The sequence below is a fragment of the Tachypleus tridentatus genome, chromosome 12 (assembly GCF_004210375.1).
Source record: "Tachypleus tridentatus isolate NWPU-2018 chromosome 12, ASM421037v1, whole genome shotgun sequence".
Lineage (NCBI taxonomy): Eukaryota > Metazoa > Arthropoda > Merostomata > Xiphosura > Limulidae > Tachypleus > Tachypleus tridentatus.
This window is the reverse complement of record NC_134836.1, coordinates 74,544,768-74,564,471: the sequence shown is the minus strand read 5'-3', so window position 1 is coordinate 74,564,471 and position 19,704 is coordinate 74,544,768. Positions and strand designations below refer to the sequence as shown.

The following is a 19,704-nucleotide window of genomic DNA, read 5'->3' as shown; positions in this document are numbered from 1 at the left end:
TTTGTTGTCACCTCATATACTGTCTCTGGTGTCAAAGTTTCTTCTGTCTTTCTACCCATTTCTTCCAGTGGAAGAAGAGAGTTCTTAACACTTTCCAGTTCAAAGCCACTGAGGTGGTGGACCATGGAGGTATTCTCCTAAATGAGAGATATACAGTATATACAATACTGTCTCCATTCAGTTGAGAGTAGGGTCCTCCAGATGGACACTCCATCTGTACACAGGTTTGTCCAAGGGTTGAAGTAGCTTTGGAGTGCATCATCATAATGATTGGGATCCTCATTTTACACTCACATGGAAGTCAGTTTCTAGCAGTTGAGTTTTGGGGTTAGAGCTTAACCAATTTCCATATGTTTTTACATCTGTTGTATGATTGGAAATCCCTCATTCTAACTCTCACATATTCAGTGTGAGATTTTAGCTATATATGTGAGAGAAAGTAAGGTACCTTGTCACAAGTTATAATTTTCCTTCACTGAAAATATACTTCCAACATGTACCTACTTCTGCTAATGTTTCCCACCTTTCCTCCCCACTGTCAAATGATGCTCACATTTTTGTCTCAGCTGGAAGTGATAGTTAAGTAGAATAGCATAGAGGGAGTCATATGTCTATTGGTGGAGGTTTGTCACATGACAGTTTACTTGTAGTATGCAAAAAAAAGTTTTGCAAATATAGGGCAAGAATATCTGGGTTTGTGAATCTAAGTAAGAACATGTCACAAATACATTTTTAGTGTAGGAAAAATATAATGTCTAGAGTTCAACACTCACATATAGAATAGGTTGCTTTTGTATTATGGAAATCATTTGTACTAAGAACTTTATTTATTGCTGATGAACTGTTATGTTTTTTATATCTGAGTGTGATTTCAAAAAGTCTAAAACCTAATTTTTTTAAATTTGATTTTGTATTTTTACATGAATAATGTTAGCTTATACTTTATATCTTGTGTTATTTATTACTTAGGTTTGTGATATAGGAAATTTACAACAACTTAAAACTTCTTAAAAATTTTCTTAATTAGTATGTGATGTTCAAACTTTCAGGTGGGATATACAAAGGATAAGAGAGATGCGTATGACAGAGAAATTGAGAAAAAGATATGAGGAAAAGAAGGAAGCAAAAAAACTCAAACGTAATGCTGAAATAAAGTCTTTTTACCCAGAACCTAAAGATGGTATGATTTATTATAGTTTTATCTTTCATTACAATTATTTGTTACTAATTACAGTTTAGAAGACAGTATAATATACAAAGTGAATATCATCATTTGTTCTTCAAAATGCAGAAATTTGTTAAGTAAAATATGACTTAAGTAAAACCCAGTTTGTATGAGATATAAGATTATTTTTTTCTTGTAATTTAGAATATTTCAGAAAACAGTTAACATTTTTTGTTGCTTCTGAAGGCTTTATGTATAAGGTATGTGTTTGTTGTGGTGAAGCACATGTCCTTAATTATGATCAGTATTGTGTAAATAATTAGTTTGCAATTAAATATATAGTTATAATAGTTTTTCTTCTGTCTAGAAATCTATATCAAAACAGACAACTTTAAATTGAGACATTTTAAATTCCAAAATTCTAAGAGCAGTATTATAGAAGCATGCATGTCTCTTACCTTTTATATTGAGATGACTATGTTGATGAGCCCCCCAGTGTGGATTCCTGTACGTGGTGAGGGGACCTCCCAGAGATGGTTTTGTACTATCAGTTTACCTCCTCTTGGATCTAAACACTCACCCACGTGTTTGCAGTGTGTGGTGACCCGTGAAGGGGAGAGGATCCTGGTGATTGGGGGAATTCAACCCTAACACACCACTTTGGCCTCGAATTCCTTTAGACAGGCAGCCTTTGGGTGGCCCCCCTTAGGTCAGTTGGCTGGTCCACTTGGGCTAGGGTCAACCACGTGTCAGTGTTGGATGTTCTCAACAGGTATTGTGGACGTTATATTTGATGCTGGTGTTTGGGTGTAGTGTTCATGATACTCTGGCATTGTCAAACAAGGACAATGCAACATTGCAGAGCATCCCTTTGTGGCCTCCATGGTGGGTGGGGTTAGTGGGCACTGAAATATTCCTTCTTTATTATGGATCCCCAAATAAAAATAAAATAGTGAGAAAACAGACCATAGGTAAACAACCACGTCTTGAAGATTTTAAACAGCAGTCTTCAACAACTGTACCTCATTTTTTGATATTACATTCTCTATCAGACAAATCTTTAGGGCAAATGTCTCCCTTTTTTATTCAGAAGGGACTATAGGGCCTTGCTGGCTCTCCAGATTTAATTAAAAAACTATGTTCTGGGGACATATTGGTGGAAACATCTACAGCATAACATAGTGAACTTCTCTTTCATTCAAAGGCCATTGGGAATATACTCATTGAGGTTACTCTCCATGCTACTTTGAATTTGTCATGAGGAGTTACCATTGAGAGGGATTTGAAGAACATCCTCAAGTTAGAGATCCTCACTGGTTTCTCCATTCGTGGAGGTTCTGCAGTGAGGTATATCTCGACTCACAAAGATGGAATTGTTATACTGACCAATGTATTAATTTTGACATTTACATCACCATGTCTACCTGTCACCATCAGACAGGTTATCTAAATTGCAAAGTACGACCATATGTTCTGAACCCTCTCAGATATTTCCAGTGTCAGTGGTTCGGTCACTCAAAAACATCATGTTGTGGTTCCTTGACATGTGTTTGTTGTGGTGGCAAGGATCAAGATGCTTATGAGTGTAAAATGGAGCCTCATTGTATTAATTGTAGTGGCTTTCACCCATCTTACTTTTGTTTATGTCCTAGATTGGTGGAAGAAAAAGACTTAGAGTGTTTAAAAACAGTTCACAATGTTTCTTACCCCAAGGCTTGAAAGTTACTGTCCACCACTTCATCTTGGATATATATGCTGCTGCACTCCATTCCACTGCTACAGTGGGAATACAGAAAGATCTCTCTGTGCCTCTGAAAGAATCTTTTTCAAACCATGTAAGTATTTTGCCCTCCATCATGAAAAAAGTTGATGAGTCAACATCAACGTCCCTCTGTGTCCCCACCACATCTTTCAGCAGATCCCCAGATCCACTTTCTTTGATTCAGGCTTGGGTGCTTCCTCAGGTCCATCTTTTTCTCTGACCCTGAGATGCAGAACGATTATTCGTTTACGCCGTCAGTTGCTGGAATCTTCTTCTGATGAGAGGGGGGACCTGTCCACTCGACCCAGGGCAGGATCCATGGAGGTTGATAGACCTCCTTCTAATAAAGAGAAGAGACATGGTCATAAAGAGGAGGGCTTTCTACCCAATTCTCTTCCATATAAATAAAAATGGCCACATTGGTACAGAGGAACTGTTGAGGTTTCCATTCTGATTTGGATGATATCATAGTGCTAATTGATTCTTGTCATTCTTTGTGTATTTTCTCATAGGAAACATTTCCAAAAGCTGCCATTACAGTCACCTTTTGGAAGGTTTTTTTGTACAGAAATGACAGGTTGTGTGATGGAGGGGTGGCACTGCTGTCAATCAGCATGTGCTCTCCCTGTCTTTGCCCCTTGACATACCTCTGGAGACCATAGCCATCTCTGTTTCCTTGGGTCTTACCATCATTGTTTATTCTCTATACCTGTCTATTGGAGAAACCTCTGATAAGTTAGACTTTGATGCTCTCATTGAAAAGTTGCCACCTTCCTTTTGTATCCTGGGGGACTTTAATGAACATAATCCCATCTGGGAAGGTGCTGATATTAATGGGAGAGGTCACTCCATAGAGTGTATACTTTCTGATCACAACCTTTCTCTCTTTTATACTGATGTTTATATGTACTTTCATGCACCAAAATCAGTCTTTTACTGCTATTAATTGCTTGGTCTGCTCTCCTTCATTTTTATCTTACTTTTCATGAAGGGTTGACAGTAACCCATGGGGCAGTGATCATTTTCCTATCATTATGAGAGAGACTGTCCATGGTTGATGCGACCTGACCCACATGGCCTGGTGGAAGTTGGATCAAGCCAGTTGGCCCTCTTTCACTGCTCTCTCAGTACTTGATCCTGCTGTCATCTGTAAGCCATTGATAGATGACTGGATCTTAGCAATGACTGACTGTATTATCCAGTCATTTGCTCAATGTATTCCTGAAACTTTGACACATTTTCCACAGTATCTTCATCCATGGTAGAATTCTGCTGCCACATGGCATGGAAGGATCAAAAATTGGCCTGGGATACCTTTTGTGGGTATCTCACACTTTCAAACCTCATAGTCTTTCAGCAGACCCGTGCACATGCTTGGCAGGTAAGATGTCAAATCCAAAAGGAATATTGGATTAAATTCACAACCAGCATCTCTTCTACCACCAGTTCCAACTGTTCCCTTTTCAATATTGCTCTCTGATAACCAAAAAGTTGATGTTTCCCAGAGCATTGCTGGTACTCTCAGCAAAAGCTTTTGCCAGGTATCTAACACTTCTGCTTCATCCTCCACCTTCTTTAATGATCAAGACTCGAGCAGAGTGATTGCCTCTTTCCTTCCAGGCTGATAGTCTCTACGACTATAATCGCCCCTCTACATTGGTGGAACTCAAGCTTGCTCTTCATTGATTTGGCAGTACGTTGGTCAGACTGGATGATATACACTTTGAGGTGTTGAGCCATCTCCCTCCTACTTCTGTTACTATTCTTCTGTTGTTTTTAACTGGATCTGGCTTTTTCTGATGTGTGGTGCCTGAGAAGGATCCCAAGATTCCTTCAAACTACCGTCCAATTCTTTTGACCACCTGTCTCTGTAAGACCTTAGAGATGATGGTTAATGCTCATTTTGTTTGGTTCCTCAAAACAAACAATCTCCTCTCACCTACCCAGTATGGGTTCTTGTAACACCACTCCACTGTGGACTACCTGATTCAACTTGAAACGTTGATCAGAGAAGCCTTTCTCAAATGACATCTTGTGTCAGTATTCTTTGACCTTGAAAAAGCTTACGATACTACATGGAGGTATGGCATTTTGTGAGACCTCCACTCATATGGGTTGCATAGCTGTTTGCCCATTTTTAATGGGCAGTTGATTTCAAGCTCATGTGGATTTGACACTTTCCTATTCTTTCCTACAGGAACTTGGAGTCCCTCAGGGCTGTGTCTTGAGTGTCACACTTTTCAGTATAAAGATCAATGCAGTCACTGGACAACTCCCCCTTACCATTACAAATTAAATTACGTCAGGGAATTCCACATCTTATGACAGTTGTCAAACATATGGTTTATTAAGTAACAGCTACAGACTGCCCTCAATCATTTACTGAAGTAGACTTCAGCAAACAGTTTTAACTTTTCTCTCTCTAAAACCATTTGCATGCACTTCTGCAGCCAACGGGGTATTCACCCCGATCCTGAACTCCATGTCAGTGAAGTTATGCTGCCTGTGGTCCCTGAGGCAAAGTTCTTGGGACTTATCTTTGACCATAAGCTGACCTTTATACCAAAAATCAAGCAGCTACAAGTCAATTGTATATGGGTACTGAACATCCTCCATGTCTCCTCTTCCTCCTCTTTGGAAGCAGATGGATGTTCTATGCTAAAGATTATCATGCTCTCATTTGATCAAAACTGGACTACAGGTCTCTGGTATATGGCTCTGCCAGGGTCTCATCCTTGAAGATGCGGACTCCATTCATCATCAGGGGCTTTGGCTCTGCACGGGTTCTTTCCACACTTCCCAAGTTCAGAGTTTGTACAAAGTCTCATGAACATCCTGTACACCTCAGCCATTTGCAAATTTCTTTAGTGTATGCTTCAAAACTTCAGTTGTTACCACAGCATCCCACCTGGGGTTGTATTTACCTTCCTCAGTGGGCCATGCTTTTTCAGAACAAATGATCTGCCATTGTTCCTTTTGGCCTTTTTATCCAGGTGCAGTTGGATGAATTTGGTCTGTCCTTGGATAACATTGCTGTATCCACTGGTCAGCCCATCCCACCATGGCTTATTACCATCCCCAGGTATGACCTTTCTTTTAGTTGTCTTTAAAATTCAGATACTCACAATTGGAAGTACCCTCTTTTATTTTCTGAACATCTTTCGAACCATCCTTCTATTCCCATATATATGGATGGTTCGAAATCAGGTGACTCTGTGGGCTCTGCCATGGTTTGTTGTTTATGTGTTCCCTGCCATCACTGGATCATATAGGAGCTAAGCAATACTTGAATTGTACTATTGATACTGACTTGCTTAGCCCTCTACTGGCCCTAGAATTGCTTCATGTTAGTTCTCATCCTGTTCTTGTGATATTCAAGACCAACTAGCCCATTTATCTTTCACATCTTTTTCTGTCTAGTTCTTTTGGATATCAGGCCATGTTGGTGTTTTCAGGAACAAGCTCACTGATACCACAGCCAAGTCTGTCTGGCCTGGTGCTATCACTGCCATGCCTGTTCCATATCTGGAATACATTCCTGTATTCAAGGCTCGGCTCCATGCCACTTAGCAGACGCCTTGGAGTGAGCAACGTAACAATAAACTTTTCCAGGTAAAACCCTCTTTTGGACTTTGACTGGCTTGTTTCCATAAGGATCAGATGGAGGAAGTTGTCCTAAGTAAACTATGCATTGGTCACAGCTATTTAATTCATTGTTTTCTTTTATCTGGGATTGATGCACCTATGTGTGGTCTATATGATACTCAAGTTACATTGGCCCACATTTTACTATCATACCATCATTATTAATGAATGATGATACCATTTTAGATATGTTTTATCCACAGGTGTACCCCTGGTGTTAGTGTCATTGGGAGTGGTAACACTACCTGCCACCTTAGAAAAATTTTAGTTTTTTGAGGGCCATTGGTCTTTTTAATGCTATTCAAGTTTTTTAATCAAAAATTGGACTTTGTTTTGTTTTTATGTACTTCTTTTTTACAAATTTTAATAATTATACTTTATTTTTAATTTTTTCCCAGTTGTTTGGCACAGATTGCCTAGTTGCTTTGTGCCATAAAACACCAAACAACCAACACTGATGAGTCAGGTCCAGTGGTGTGGAATGGTCGTTTGGGGGTTATTCTCAAAGAGATTAGTTTAATTTAAGAAACATATTGCAAAATAGTATAACATATTACAAAATAGTATTACTGAAAAAAACAAAGAGATAGATTTTTTATACCTTGTAATATTATATGAAGTAGCTGATAAGAAAATCCCACATAATAAGAGTTGAATGATTTAACCTGAATTTATGATTAGGGAAAAAGGATAAATATTCATCAATAAATCATTTTTTTTCATACCTTCAAAATTTTTATTGTATGAAATGTTGGATTTTTAAAGAAAAATCTGAAACAAATAAATCTATTTGTTGTTTAATTTATTTGATCAAAATAAGCTTCTTCAGACTTGACACACTTCTACAAACAAGTTGTAAGTTTATAAATGTCATCTTTAAAGAATTGGACATCCTTTGATACAATGAAGTCTTTGAAGGCACTTTCTATTGACTTTTGGTTTGCAAACATTTTTTCTTTTAAAAAGTGTTCAAATGTTTAAAAAATTCATAATCTGTAGGGGAAAGATCTGGTGAATATGGCGGATGAGGTAAACTTTCATACTGAAATTCGTTTAATTTTTGGACTGTAATGTGTGGGACATGAGGTTGAGCATTGTCATGAAGCACTGTGAGTTCACTGTGATTAATTATTTCTAGATGTTTTTGTGACAACTTTTGATGTATTATTTCAAGTTCACAGCACTATTTCTCTGCTGTGATTGTTTCTCTTGGATTTAATGGATTACACCTGCTGATGACAACCAAACACTGATCATGAGCTTCTTAGATTGAAGAACTGATTTTAGATTATATTTAATACTTCATCATAGTCAACCCATTGTCCAGATCACCTTCGATTGTCATAAATAATTCATTTTTTATCACAAGTGACAAGTCTATCGAGAAATGGGTAATTTTTTGTTGCAAGTGTGGATTGATGAATAAATTTCAACTCATCTTGTTTGATGGTTTTCAGTCAGTTTGTGAGATACCAATTTATCAAGCCTTTTCATCTTACCACTTTCTTCAAGATGCTGGGAAACTGTTGAATAATGAATATTAAATTCTCTTACAGTTTGAAAGGTATCTGATTCAACTAAGACCTTCAATTCTTCCTCATTAGTGACTGTCTGAGTGTGGCTCTAAGATTCATTTTCAAGGCTTGTATCACTAGAGTGAAATCTAAACCAGTGCAGTGCTATGCACTAATTAGGTGTGTCATCACCAAATGCATGATTGATATTACAAGCTTTTGTCACTGCATTATGATCAAGCTTTAACTGATATAAGAAAGTATCATGAATATCCATTTTATTTTATCTATGGTTACAAAAAATCAATATAAATATGAATTCATTTCTGAAATAAAAATAAAGTGAGCCTCAAATGAATCAGACAATATACCATATTATTCTGATACTTTTATGATAATGTTCTCTTTCAGCCACTAAAAATCAAGTTTCAAATTTGTGTATTTAAACTGGACATTTCACTTGCAACATGATAAAATTCTACTTTTCACAGTGCTTTTTCAGCATTACTTCAGTAACAAAACTTTAAAAGGTTTAATTAGCTAACAGCTTGGTTTAAGTACTCGTAGTGGGTACAATATAGGTAACATATTGTGTAGCTTTGCATTTAACAACAGCAAAGTTTGTTTTCACTTTTTGTTTTGTTTTTTTGAAAGCATAGTGTAAATTCACAGTCATTATTTTTCTTGTTATATTGTATAAATTTTTGCCATACACTTGACTGAGGAATCATATCAGTATGGTAAAACAAAGCAAGTAAAGTGGTGTAATTTTTGGTTGTAATTCTATAAGAAAGAAGTTTTAAAATAGTGTACCATGTTGACACCAATTTTTTTTATAAACTCATGCTATAATTTTATACAGTTCAATACATTGAGTTGTGTGAAAAGGTTCCTGTTGTGGTTTTTGGAAAACCAGTTCCAAGTTTTAAAGCAAGGTAAGAGCCTTTAATTTTATGCACAGTATCCCATTGTGAATGATTTTATTGGTGTTTCCTCATATTTATTGTCTTATTTATTGTATTTGTTTTATTAAGAGGCAGTATAAGCCAAGGAAGGAGTGTGTGATTCATACCATCCAGTTTATTAACGATGCACTTGCTATACTATTTCATTTCAAACAAATTTTGTCCAGGTGGATATTCACTTCAGAGGAACCTTGCTTCACTTCTTAGTTATAATTGTGAGAAATTTTAGTAAGAAAGACAAAAGAAGTAGGAAAAGTAAGTAGATATATGTATGAATCCTGTAATGTAGAGCATAAATTCTGGTCTGTTCGTGAAGTGACACTTCAGTTAGACATGTGTAAAGGTTGAACATTAAAAATGAAACATAAACAAAAGTATGGCAGAACATGGGTGTATGTTAACAAGGTGGAGAACTGTATATTCACCACAAACTCTTATGCTGAGAAATATTGTATATATATAAAATTTAACCTTATTTGATCTTGCTGACATTTGATATAAAAGAAGTAATTATGCAAGTTTCCACATTGGTATTTCAGATGCAAAAAAGGCCACATCTGCTCAAATGTAAAGAGGTGGGGATTTTGAAAATATTCACCCACCCACTCATTACATACACAAAAAATAAAAAGCCATAATCATGCTATCCTTAAAAAAATAGGTTTTGCCTGGTTGGCCAAAAATTTCACCATTGGGTGTTCTGTTCAAGTGACTATTTTTCTGTAATAATTTTGCATATAGATAGAACATACATGTTCAGAAATTTGTGTGACTTGGCTCAACAATTTATTAATGATTGTAGCAAACATCAGTAGTTCTTGTGAGTTCTGTTGAAAACTACCAACAAGCGTTAAATATGAAATGATTATAGCAAACACTGATATCAGGTTGTTTTGTATGTGATATTTTATTATTTGGAAGATATTAATTTGATATTATTCAATCACTTCTTGTAACATGGTGGAAGAATTTCTAGAATAAAGGTATTTGAAATATTATTTCATAATTTACATCTGAATCAGTAGAAGATATTGACTATTTAAGAAGTTTGTACTGCCAATGGATTTGTGGTCACTTTTATTGTTAAAGTTTAGTAGGATTAAAGTTGTTTCTTTTAACCTAGTAATACTGTATGTATTGCCTTTTTATACTTAATAAAAATAACAGAGAAGACAATTTCAACAAATAATAAATTTCTCAGTTTTATTTCCATAACCATCTTTTTGTACAGCAGTCTCTAACCATGTCTGATGCCAGTAGATATTGTTATATTTTGTATCAAACAGTCAAGGATTTGAAATTTACTGTATAGTGTAGACGTATGTGAGTTAAGTAAAGTAGATAACAATTTGTGCATGAGTAAATCCCACAGCTAAAATTTATGTAAATATATAGATAGCTTGTAAACATTCAAATTGACTACAATTTGTTGTTCTTATTGGGTGGTCTGTGAAACAGTGCTTCTGATTGGTCAGTATTCACATGAGCTGCCAGTCACGTGTTGTGTTTCATATGGTTAAAGTTGCATGTGATGTAAGCACAATCAGGTGAACTTTTACAACAAATTTTCATGCATGAAGTTCAAGAGTCACCATGTCAACAAATAATCAATACAAAACAGCTAATTTCTTTTTAAAAAAACTTGGAAGTTGTAGTAAAGTAATCTCAGTTTTTTAATTTTAAACAAGTATCATTAGAAGCAAAATCACATTTAAATAAAGCAAGATTTCTTTGCTGAAAAGTATAGTGAGTATTATTTGAAATACACCAACAGAGGTTCATTCCCCATGCTTTAGGGGATATAGCCACTTCAAGAAAAAAAGTGCTTGAAATACCCATGATGTTTGATGTACTGGCAATAATTATTTACACTGTGTCTAGACATCTAGAAACAAGGGTGAGGAAGGTTACCAGTGAAGTAAATGTGGTTGATTGAAAAGTATGACTTCATAAGCATACTTAAGTTGTTTCTCATCAATCAGTTGCTGTTGAATACAGGCTTACTTAATTACATAGTAAACAATATTAGGTTTAAGTTTTCATAGTAACTTATTATTTGCTGCAACAATCTTTCTGCAATTTCTTTTTTAAAATATTGTTTATGAAAAGAATCTACTGCTATTTGTAAATCTTTGCATGTTTTAAAGTGTGCTTTCACTAAGAAATTATTTTATCCGCACATTTTCATGTGGGTCTATGCACTTATTTGCTGACTATGATACCACTTGGCATCCTGGTTCACTTTCAATTGCCTCTTTTAGAAAAGCAGTTGATCTGAGCACAACAATGTTTTTTTTTTCTTTAACCTATTTATAGGTCAATTAGGAAGCCAGATAAATTATTGTAGTTTGGGGAGGTCTTGTTATTGTAATGTCTGATATATTTTTTGCATTCTATAATAAGTATCCAAATTATTTTCTGGACAACTAACACAGTACTTAAAAAATAAAAAAAGCCTTAATCATAAACCTGAGTGCAAAAGGCCTTAGGGCTAAAGTAAGTGCTAAAACTTTTTGTTTTCATGTATATTTTTTAATAAAAAATAATTCAAATGTAAAAATTAGAAACATTAATGAAAAAAACTTCTTGTGAGGAAAGTATTTGGGCTGTTATTTTGTAACATAACCTGATAACTTGTTTAGCTTGAGCTCTTTCTGGGTTATTTTTTTGGTTTGTAATGCTAGCTCGACATGGCTTAAAGAACAGAGTAGCAATAAAACTAAATGAAAGCAGTTGTGAAAAAGTTAATAGTCCTGAAGCTCTTAGGGTAAGTAATTATAATTCTGTTACAACTTAACTTGCAGTCATTTTAGAAAGAAAAAAAAAGATATTTTTGGTTTTGTGTCATATTTTTCAAATTTAAATTTTACTCTGCATTGATGATTTTACTACATTTAGTGTTTCAAGTAGAGAAAATAAGGGATACAGTGTAAAGATGTAACAAACCAGTGCTCATTTAGGAGGTTCTAGAAGTTATGCAAATGTCAAAATAATTTTTCTCTCAGATGACAGAAAAATCTTTAGTAAAAATATTTTATTAAAAAATCTCTGTGTGTGTGTACAATTAAGTTGTGCTATTTAGTTTTTTGATTATATGGTGATTATAAGGTCAATTAAGTTGACTGACCCATTGGTTTAGGGTTAACTAGTTTCATTCTGGTGTACAGCAAATAAACTTTGTTGATTTTTTTATTTATTTTTTGCCTTAAAATTCTAACAGAAGTTTGTCTTCACTTTACACCAGTGGAAAATAAAAACAGAATGAAATTCTTTCTTGAGAAGTAAGCCTGCTACGTATTACAGTTTATCCCAGATGAGCCTTCAATTTATTATGTAATGTATTCTAATTTTGAATAGCTTGAAACTGAGCTAAATGATACTTTAGATTTAGTAATTAAATAACATCAATAGCTATCCAGTTTATGGTACTTTTCAACAAGATTGAAACACACATTTTGTTTAATACAAATATATTTTAATATACAAACAATATCACAATTTACAGTAACGATGATTACAAATAATGATCTGTGTACAAAAGTTTTACAAATTTAAAAACACTACTGAGTCTCCTATCTGATTTGGAATTTCTTTGATATCTTACTGAGGGTTCACAATGAGCAAGTTAATCTTGAGTTCAGGTACATACAGTTCATGTAACAGGGAGCTTAACTAGCTCTAGGTTCTTTCTTTGCTGGCCATGTACCAGTTTTTACACCACTAGTTATATCCCTGTCACACCAAACATGCTTGCTCTTTCAGCCATGGGGGTGTTATAATCTCATGGTCAGTTCTACTATTCTTTGATAAAAGAGTAGCCCAAGAGTTTGGGGAAGAGGGTTGATGACTAGCCTTCCTTCTAGTCTTACACTGCTAAATTAAGGATAGTTATCACAGATAGCCCTCTCGTAGCTTTGCATGAAATTCAAAAACAAAGCTAAAGTTGTGTAATGTTTTTGTAAAAATACTATGTCCAATATGAATCCACTGATGTTAAATTGTTTGTAATGCTCAATATCCACAAACTTTCCTGGACAAAAATCTGAAGTTTCTGATTAATAACCATTATATCAATCACAGTTATGGCTTCCAAGGTTTATTGTATACCAACTATATAAAACTAATAATATATACTGTCTCTTGGTGCTTTGCATTGGTTGTATTTAAAGGCATGAGGAGAGTTTCTGTAAATTTCAGCTTACACAACAATATACCAGTGTTTACATATACGTACATATTGTTGATTCTTACACTAAAGAATCTTCTACAATTTTAGTCAATAGGTGGGAGTTTTACAATACTGATTTAACAGTTTAAGTTATGTGTATTTCTAAATATAAATTTAACTTAAACAAAAATCCGTACTGAAATAGATATATGACAGTAAATGCATCACAAACCTGACTAAACTTCAACTGGAAATTAACTCTTTAAACCAGACGAAGTTGCCAGCATTTGGCTGAAAATCCCAGTTTACTCATCGAATGGTGACAGTGTCCTATAACTTCTATATTTCTTTGGCTAAAAACTAAACCAAACCTTGTTATTAACCATCTTTTACAAATAGACCAGAAATTGTACAAAGCATGGTGATAATTATTAGGACATCATGAAAATAGTTCTGATGATGGGATATGTAAATAGTTATGGGTTCAAAGAGTTAATGTAAAGCCTTTTTGTTTGTTTTTCAGAATGTCTAAAATGGTAACTTATTGTGTTATTTCTTGCAGTGAATTTTCACTCCCATGGCTGAACAACAAAGAAGCACCGAAAAGTGAACCTCAAAGAATATACAAAAAACACAAAGGTTACTACAGGAAAAAACAGAAGACATGAGCAGTGAGCAAAACCTTTTATAAAGTTGTTATGTTGGCATTGTTGTTTATGTGACTGATAATGAAACTGGACTGTCCCACCACAAATATTCCTACATAGTCTGTGTAGGTCTTTGTTCCCTGGGCCTTAACTAATGTTTCAGTTAACATAACGCACACGATTCAAAGGATAGTGGAGAGTACATTCTTCGTACAGCTGTATTGCTGAAATAACTCATGTAAAAACTATATTGGCATACTGCTAATCAATATGAAATAGTCTTAAGATTAGCCTTTGAGAGGTCTTTGATAAGGTATATAATTCATAGCATTTTTTTGGCTAGAGAAGTTTAGTGAAAAGAGAATTGAAGGCTAGGGCTGAATCTTTGAAGAGGAAAATAACTTACTGAATTCAGATAAATGTTTGAAAGTGTGTATCTAGTGTAGGTTTTCCTGAGGCAAAGTGTTCATGTTCAAGGTACTCTAATTACTCAAGATTTATCAACATCACACACAAAAAAAGTTATTTTTATGATAATGTTGCATGTGTGTGTGTGTGTGTACATATAGACAGAGATACGCAGTGGAAAAAATAATGTATCATTAGTAAAAGACAGTGATGATAAGTGGAAGAGGAAGGGAATTAGTAATTAGTTGGAAGACAAGAAGTTGGCGCATTGGAATTATTAGAACTTGTTTTCTGGGTATAATTACTTCATGGCAGGAGACAAATTTTGTTGTTTTACATGGTTTCAGGATTGTTCAGGAGATGCATTTCCTGATAACCAGCACGTTCACAGACTAGAATGAATGATATTTAAGATTTGATGTATCTTGACAGCAATGTGAAACATATGCCATGAATGCACGAAAGACAATTTTTGTATCTTTTTTAAAAACTTTGAAGTAAATAGAAATGTATAATCTAGTTTAAGTTTTGAAAATATCAATGAAATGACAGTAACAACTTAAACACTAAGTTTTGTATGGGCCAAATAAAAATATGATGGTTTTTATTATTTCCTCATAAAGTTTCTTCATGAAACCTTTCCTTTTTATGAGTTTATGAAAAACTAGTTTTAAGGAAAAGAAACAAGAATAATTTAGATTAAGAATTAATGGAAACATTTGTTGATTAGGTTACACCCACACTACCAGTAAACGTGTATTGTACATCAGTAGGATGCCATCAGAGATATGTGTAGCTACAATCAGGTTTATATTAGCATGATTTATAATTATTATTAACCTACCCTATCCATCATCATGATTATTGTAATCTGATAATAACATTATTCTTACCTGTTCCTGTAATAAGTGATATAAAATCAAGCACTTATTATAGGAGTGATTGTTTTCTTAAGATCTTTAATTTTTATTAATGGACCTACTGCTTTTTTCTTTGCTTTTCTGTAAATGTGGGTTCACAACTGTGTATGTAATCACAAACATCAGTAAATATAAAAAGATTTGAAGTAGTATTGGTGTAGTGATTCACAGTAAAGACTTGATTGTTGTGTTAGTTGATTGCATAACTGGTGTAAAGTTGAGAAAGAGCTTTCATCTGATCCACTAATCCTATTACAACTACTTGATGGTTTGCATTTCTCACTGCTGTAAGCAGGGAGTGTAGTTTATCTTGTCAAAAAGTATCTCTTGGATTTTCTTAGGTTTTTGGGTTAACAGATGTAAGTAATGCATTTGTTTGAATACAAAACTTCCTTTCTTTATGTAATCATACGTTTATTTCTCTGTTCTGACAAAAAAAAATACAAAAAAAAACCCTTACTGTTTTTAGTTTTAGGAACAGAAAACATTCAACTTATGCTTAAGAAAAACAAATGAAGACAGTTTAAAGAGATTAAGAAAATATATTCTGTTCAATATTATTGTTAGAGATAATATATTTACATTCTTGAAAGGGTCATTTTAGTATCAGATGCTAATTAAACAAACAATATGGTGATAAAATAACCTAAATTGCATAATAAATGTACTGTGAAAGCATTAAAATGTTTGTTCATCAGTCATAGGTCTAATAGTCATAAGCTGTATATTAAATTTTTGGTATTAAAAGAAGTAATTGCACTTTGGTAATTCAAAATATGGAAAGAAAGAAATCATAAACTTTAGTGTAAGTTTTATGTTCAAGAGTTTGTCTTCACATGGTTTTTTCTTAACATAAAAATTATACCAGACTGACTGCCAAAGTTTAACACCTTTATTTATCTGATTTATATAATAAGGTGCTGTAGGACTTTTTTGTGAAAATCAAACATGACTTGACTGTTTCAGTGTATTTTAACAATTTTGTTAGAGGCTGTTAGTTGCTGGTTCTTTCAAGAAATAATATCTCATTATTTAAAAAAGTTAAATTCTGAAACAAAAGTATTATGTGTTGTCACATCCAAAAAATAACTCTCATCATTATTTATTTTCTCTCTCTGTTTATATGCTTATTTTTGAGGAATGTAATTAAATATGAACATTTTAAGTGTTACCATGTACACGAAAATAGCTTTTGTTTTATTCAAATCTCAAAAGTTAACATTTGTGAAGGAAATAGTTTATTAAATTGTAGCATAGAAGCATTAACTTTGGAAATTGTCTGTGTACAAAGTGAGAGGAATATGAATTATTATTATTGTGTCTAAGTAAAAATTAGTAGTAAGAGTTTGTGCAATTAAAGAATGAGAAATTAATTTGTACAAATACACTTCCATTAAAAATCAATTTAAAGGAAGCCTTCAGGATACTGTAGGAAATGTTTTGTGATCTTTGTTATTTAAAAAAGATATAGTATTGCAAATGAAATTGCTGTATAATTTAATGTAGTAGAATTAAAAATTGCTTTTAGGAATGTCGATGTAAAACTGTATGTGTCATTTGCGTGTTATTTACTTATGTATTTTAAAATCTGAAATTTCCAAGTATATTATGTGTAGCTCCCAATTTTTACGTTTGATTTCTTTTGCACAACCTTACATTTAGAAAAAGTTAACAGAGTAACTTTAAAAAGTTAGTCTTTTTTGACTCATAAGTTAGTTTTTTTTAACAAGTTTTACCTGTGAAAATAAACTTATGGGTTAAAGTGTTATATCTACAAAGGAAAATCTTTCAGTTCAATATTAAAACCTTTATGTGATTTTCTAGGAGCTTTATTGATACCTTTGATCAGAATTGTCGTATTAGTTTTATAATTGAGTGGAAGGTAGAGATATACATTAACAATGTTAACTGTTTGATATTCATCCTGTTCAAATTTATAAATGAAACAACTTAAGGTGGTATGGTAAGATTGATGAAGTTGTTTGGAGAAGGGGGGGAGGCTTAGAATCACTCTAAAATCTAAATTTCTTTTCAAAGGTTACTTTGTAACTTCCTGTTATCGACTGCATACCTCCCTACCCCACCTTATATTAATCACACAGATGTTACTTAGGGAAAGATGAGATGATTAATGTATTACTCTTTAAATAAAAAGTACGTAGATGGGTCTGGTACTTTTGTGGAGTCATAGATTATTTGGATAAGTTATATCACAGTCATAACCTATTTTGATAGGACTCAACAACTTGGAGTAATAAGTACCATTTAATTGGATGGAAATTATTAATATTAACTCTTTGTAATTAGCTATAAAATGATAAAAAAAAATTTCATTTTGTATCTAGACTTTTTGAACCTATGTGTTTTTCTGACATCACTCTTATTAGCTATAGCATTTTAAATGTTTACATTCATACAGATAAATAGTTATTTTCTCTAAACATTCTAGTTATTTATTTAAAAAATCCAAATTTGATGTTTTGAAGGATGAGATTTTATTAATGTGTAGTCCTGAAATATTCAAATCCTCGTCACACCAAATATACTCGTCCTTTCATCTGTGCAGGTATTATAATGTGATGTTCAGTCCCACTATTCATTGGTAAAAACAGTTGGCAGTGATGACTAGCTGTCTTCCCTCTAGTCTTACGCTGCTAAATTAGGGATGGCTAGGACAGATAGCCATCGTGTAGATCTGTGCAAAATTAAAATACAAACAGGTCTTAAAATAATTTTTTTTTTATTGAAGAAGTGTGCATAATAATTGCAAGTATTTTTTTAAATAATTGGAAATATTCAGGTGTTAAGTTTTCACCCTGCACAATGTCTAAATTAATTAATATATCTTTCCTATTGTGTAATTTCTATTAATGTTTTTTTTAAAAAAAAAAGAATCTTCAGAAATAAGTTTTCATGATATATTTTTTTCTACTTTTACTGAGTACCATTTCTCATGTATAAATTTGATATTTTTTTTGTTAGAACGTCAAACCATCTCATTCATTGATATTTTCTGTGTTAAAATAGGGAAGTCATTATTCTAATTCTCAATGGATTTGGAAAAATACACATCACATTTCTGTGCTTTCATCATTGTAAGCTATAATTTTTCATAATTAAAGAGAACATGTGGTGATTCTTTAATGCAACGTTAGCATAGATAAACACAAGTAACCCAATGTTTTTCATGCTGAAGTAACAAACAGTTGAGAAACTAGGACTGTCAAAGGAGTTTAAGTTTTATCATTTTCATACCTAAGAGAGGTTTATTGTGTTTGTTATAATAAAGATATAGTACAAGTTTGGTAATGTATTTAAGCATGATTGTTTGCATCTACTATTCCATTATACTTAAGTAAAGATGTATTTTGAGAATATCCTATTTATATAGCACATTATTTCGGATAAGGTATTCAGATAAAGATTATGGAAGGAAAAACAAGATCATATTCTATTTCTTTTTTATTTCAATTCGTATATTATTTTCGAAATCAAAACCACCAATGTATCAATAAACATTAGTACAAAATATGTACATAGTGACTTTTTATTTGTAAGATGAAGTAGAAAACATTTGAAAGCAACTTTTTTATCTACTTGTTTTTTGTACTCGCAGATGTGATGATAATTTGTGTGAATTAAGATTTATTTTTAAATATTATTTAGTGAGTTAAGTTGGAGATGTATCTAAGTTTAACTGTGAGTAATGCGTCATAAGAAGGTTTGAAATTTCAACCTGAAATGGTGCATTCAGGTGACCATTTTTGATAATATTTTTAAACGATTAACAATACAAACAAAAATGAAATATTGAAACCATTTGCAGTATGATTTCTGGAATTTATAACTTTTACCGGAATAATATCTTATGTGAAAGTTTTACTAAGCTATGCCCCTTATAAGTTTGCTTTAAAAGATCCACTTGAGAAAATAATGACAATGAAATTAAAAGGTTTCAAGAATCCATTGTAGTTTGTTTTATATGTAAGAGAAGGTTTGGAATGATTACATGTGGCTACATAAATGTAAACATCTTTCTTACGTTTCCACAAATAGAGTAAAACTAGTTACTGTGTATGACAACAAAAGATGAAATATCCAAAAGTCTTAACCATCAAGCTTATGGTAGACAGGTGTGCAGTGTAACATTGGGAACATATCCAAACATTTGTTGTGTTTGTAAGTTATTAATTTGTTTCAGAAATATTGGGCTCCATGGGAAATTGGCGCCAATGAAACATTCAAACTTCTGCCTTACACCAATGAATATTTTATAACAGTTCATTGTACAAAATCACCAATACTTGTTACCTCTTGATGTGTAGAACAATAAACAAAAAAATAAGTAAAGATTGTTGGAAATTTAAGGTTTTGTGTCAGTTTCTTTATGGTTGTTCAATGTTTTGAAAAACTCGTAATTTCTATTCCTATGAGGTAAAAGTTACGTTGGCCAAGGAGCAAAGCATCATGAACTAAAGAAATAATACCCATAAAAAAAAACAAACTTATC

At 33.2% G+C, this 19,704-nt stretch overlaps 1 protein-coding gene across 5 annotated transcripts in view; it reads left to right on the top strand.

The window, feature by feature from the left end:
- Positions 1 to 19,698, top strand: part of msl-1 (male-specific lethal 1) — a 34,371-nt gene extending 14,673 nt beyond the window's left edge. For 2 of the 5 annotated variants that reach the window (XM_076470066.1, XM_076470068.1), the window contains exons 6-8: positions 1,050 to 1,180; positions 8,949 to 9,021; positions 13,782 to 19,698. In XM_076470066.1, coding sequence (XP_076326181.1) covers positions 1,050 to 1,180; positions 8,949 to 9,021; positions 13,782 to 13,887 — 310 coding nt within the window. In that variant the 3' untranslated portion in view covers positions 13,888 to 19,698. Of the gene's footprint in view, positions 1 to 1,049; positions 1,181 to 8,948; positions 9,022 to 9,120; positions 9,307 to 13,781 lie in introns of all 5 variants that reach the window. The other 3 variants (XR_013018255.1, XR_013018256.1, XM_076470067.1) reach the window with 3 other exon arrangements.
- The last annotated feature ends 6 nt before the right edge of the window (positions 19,699 to 19,704 follow it).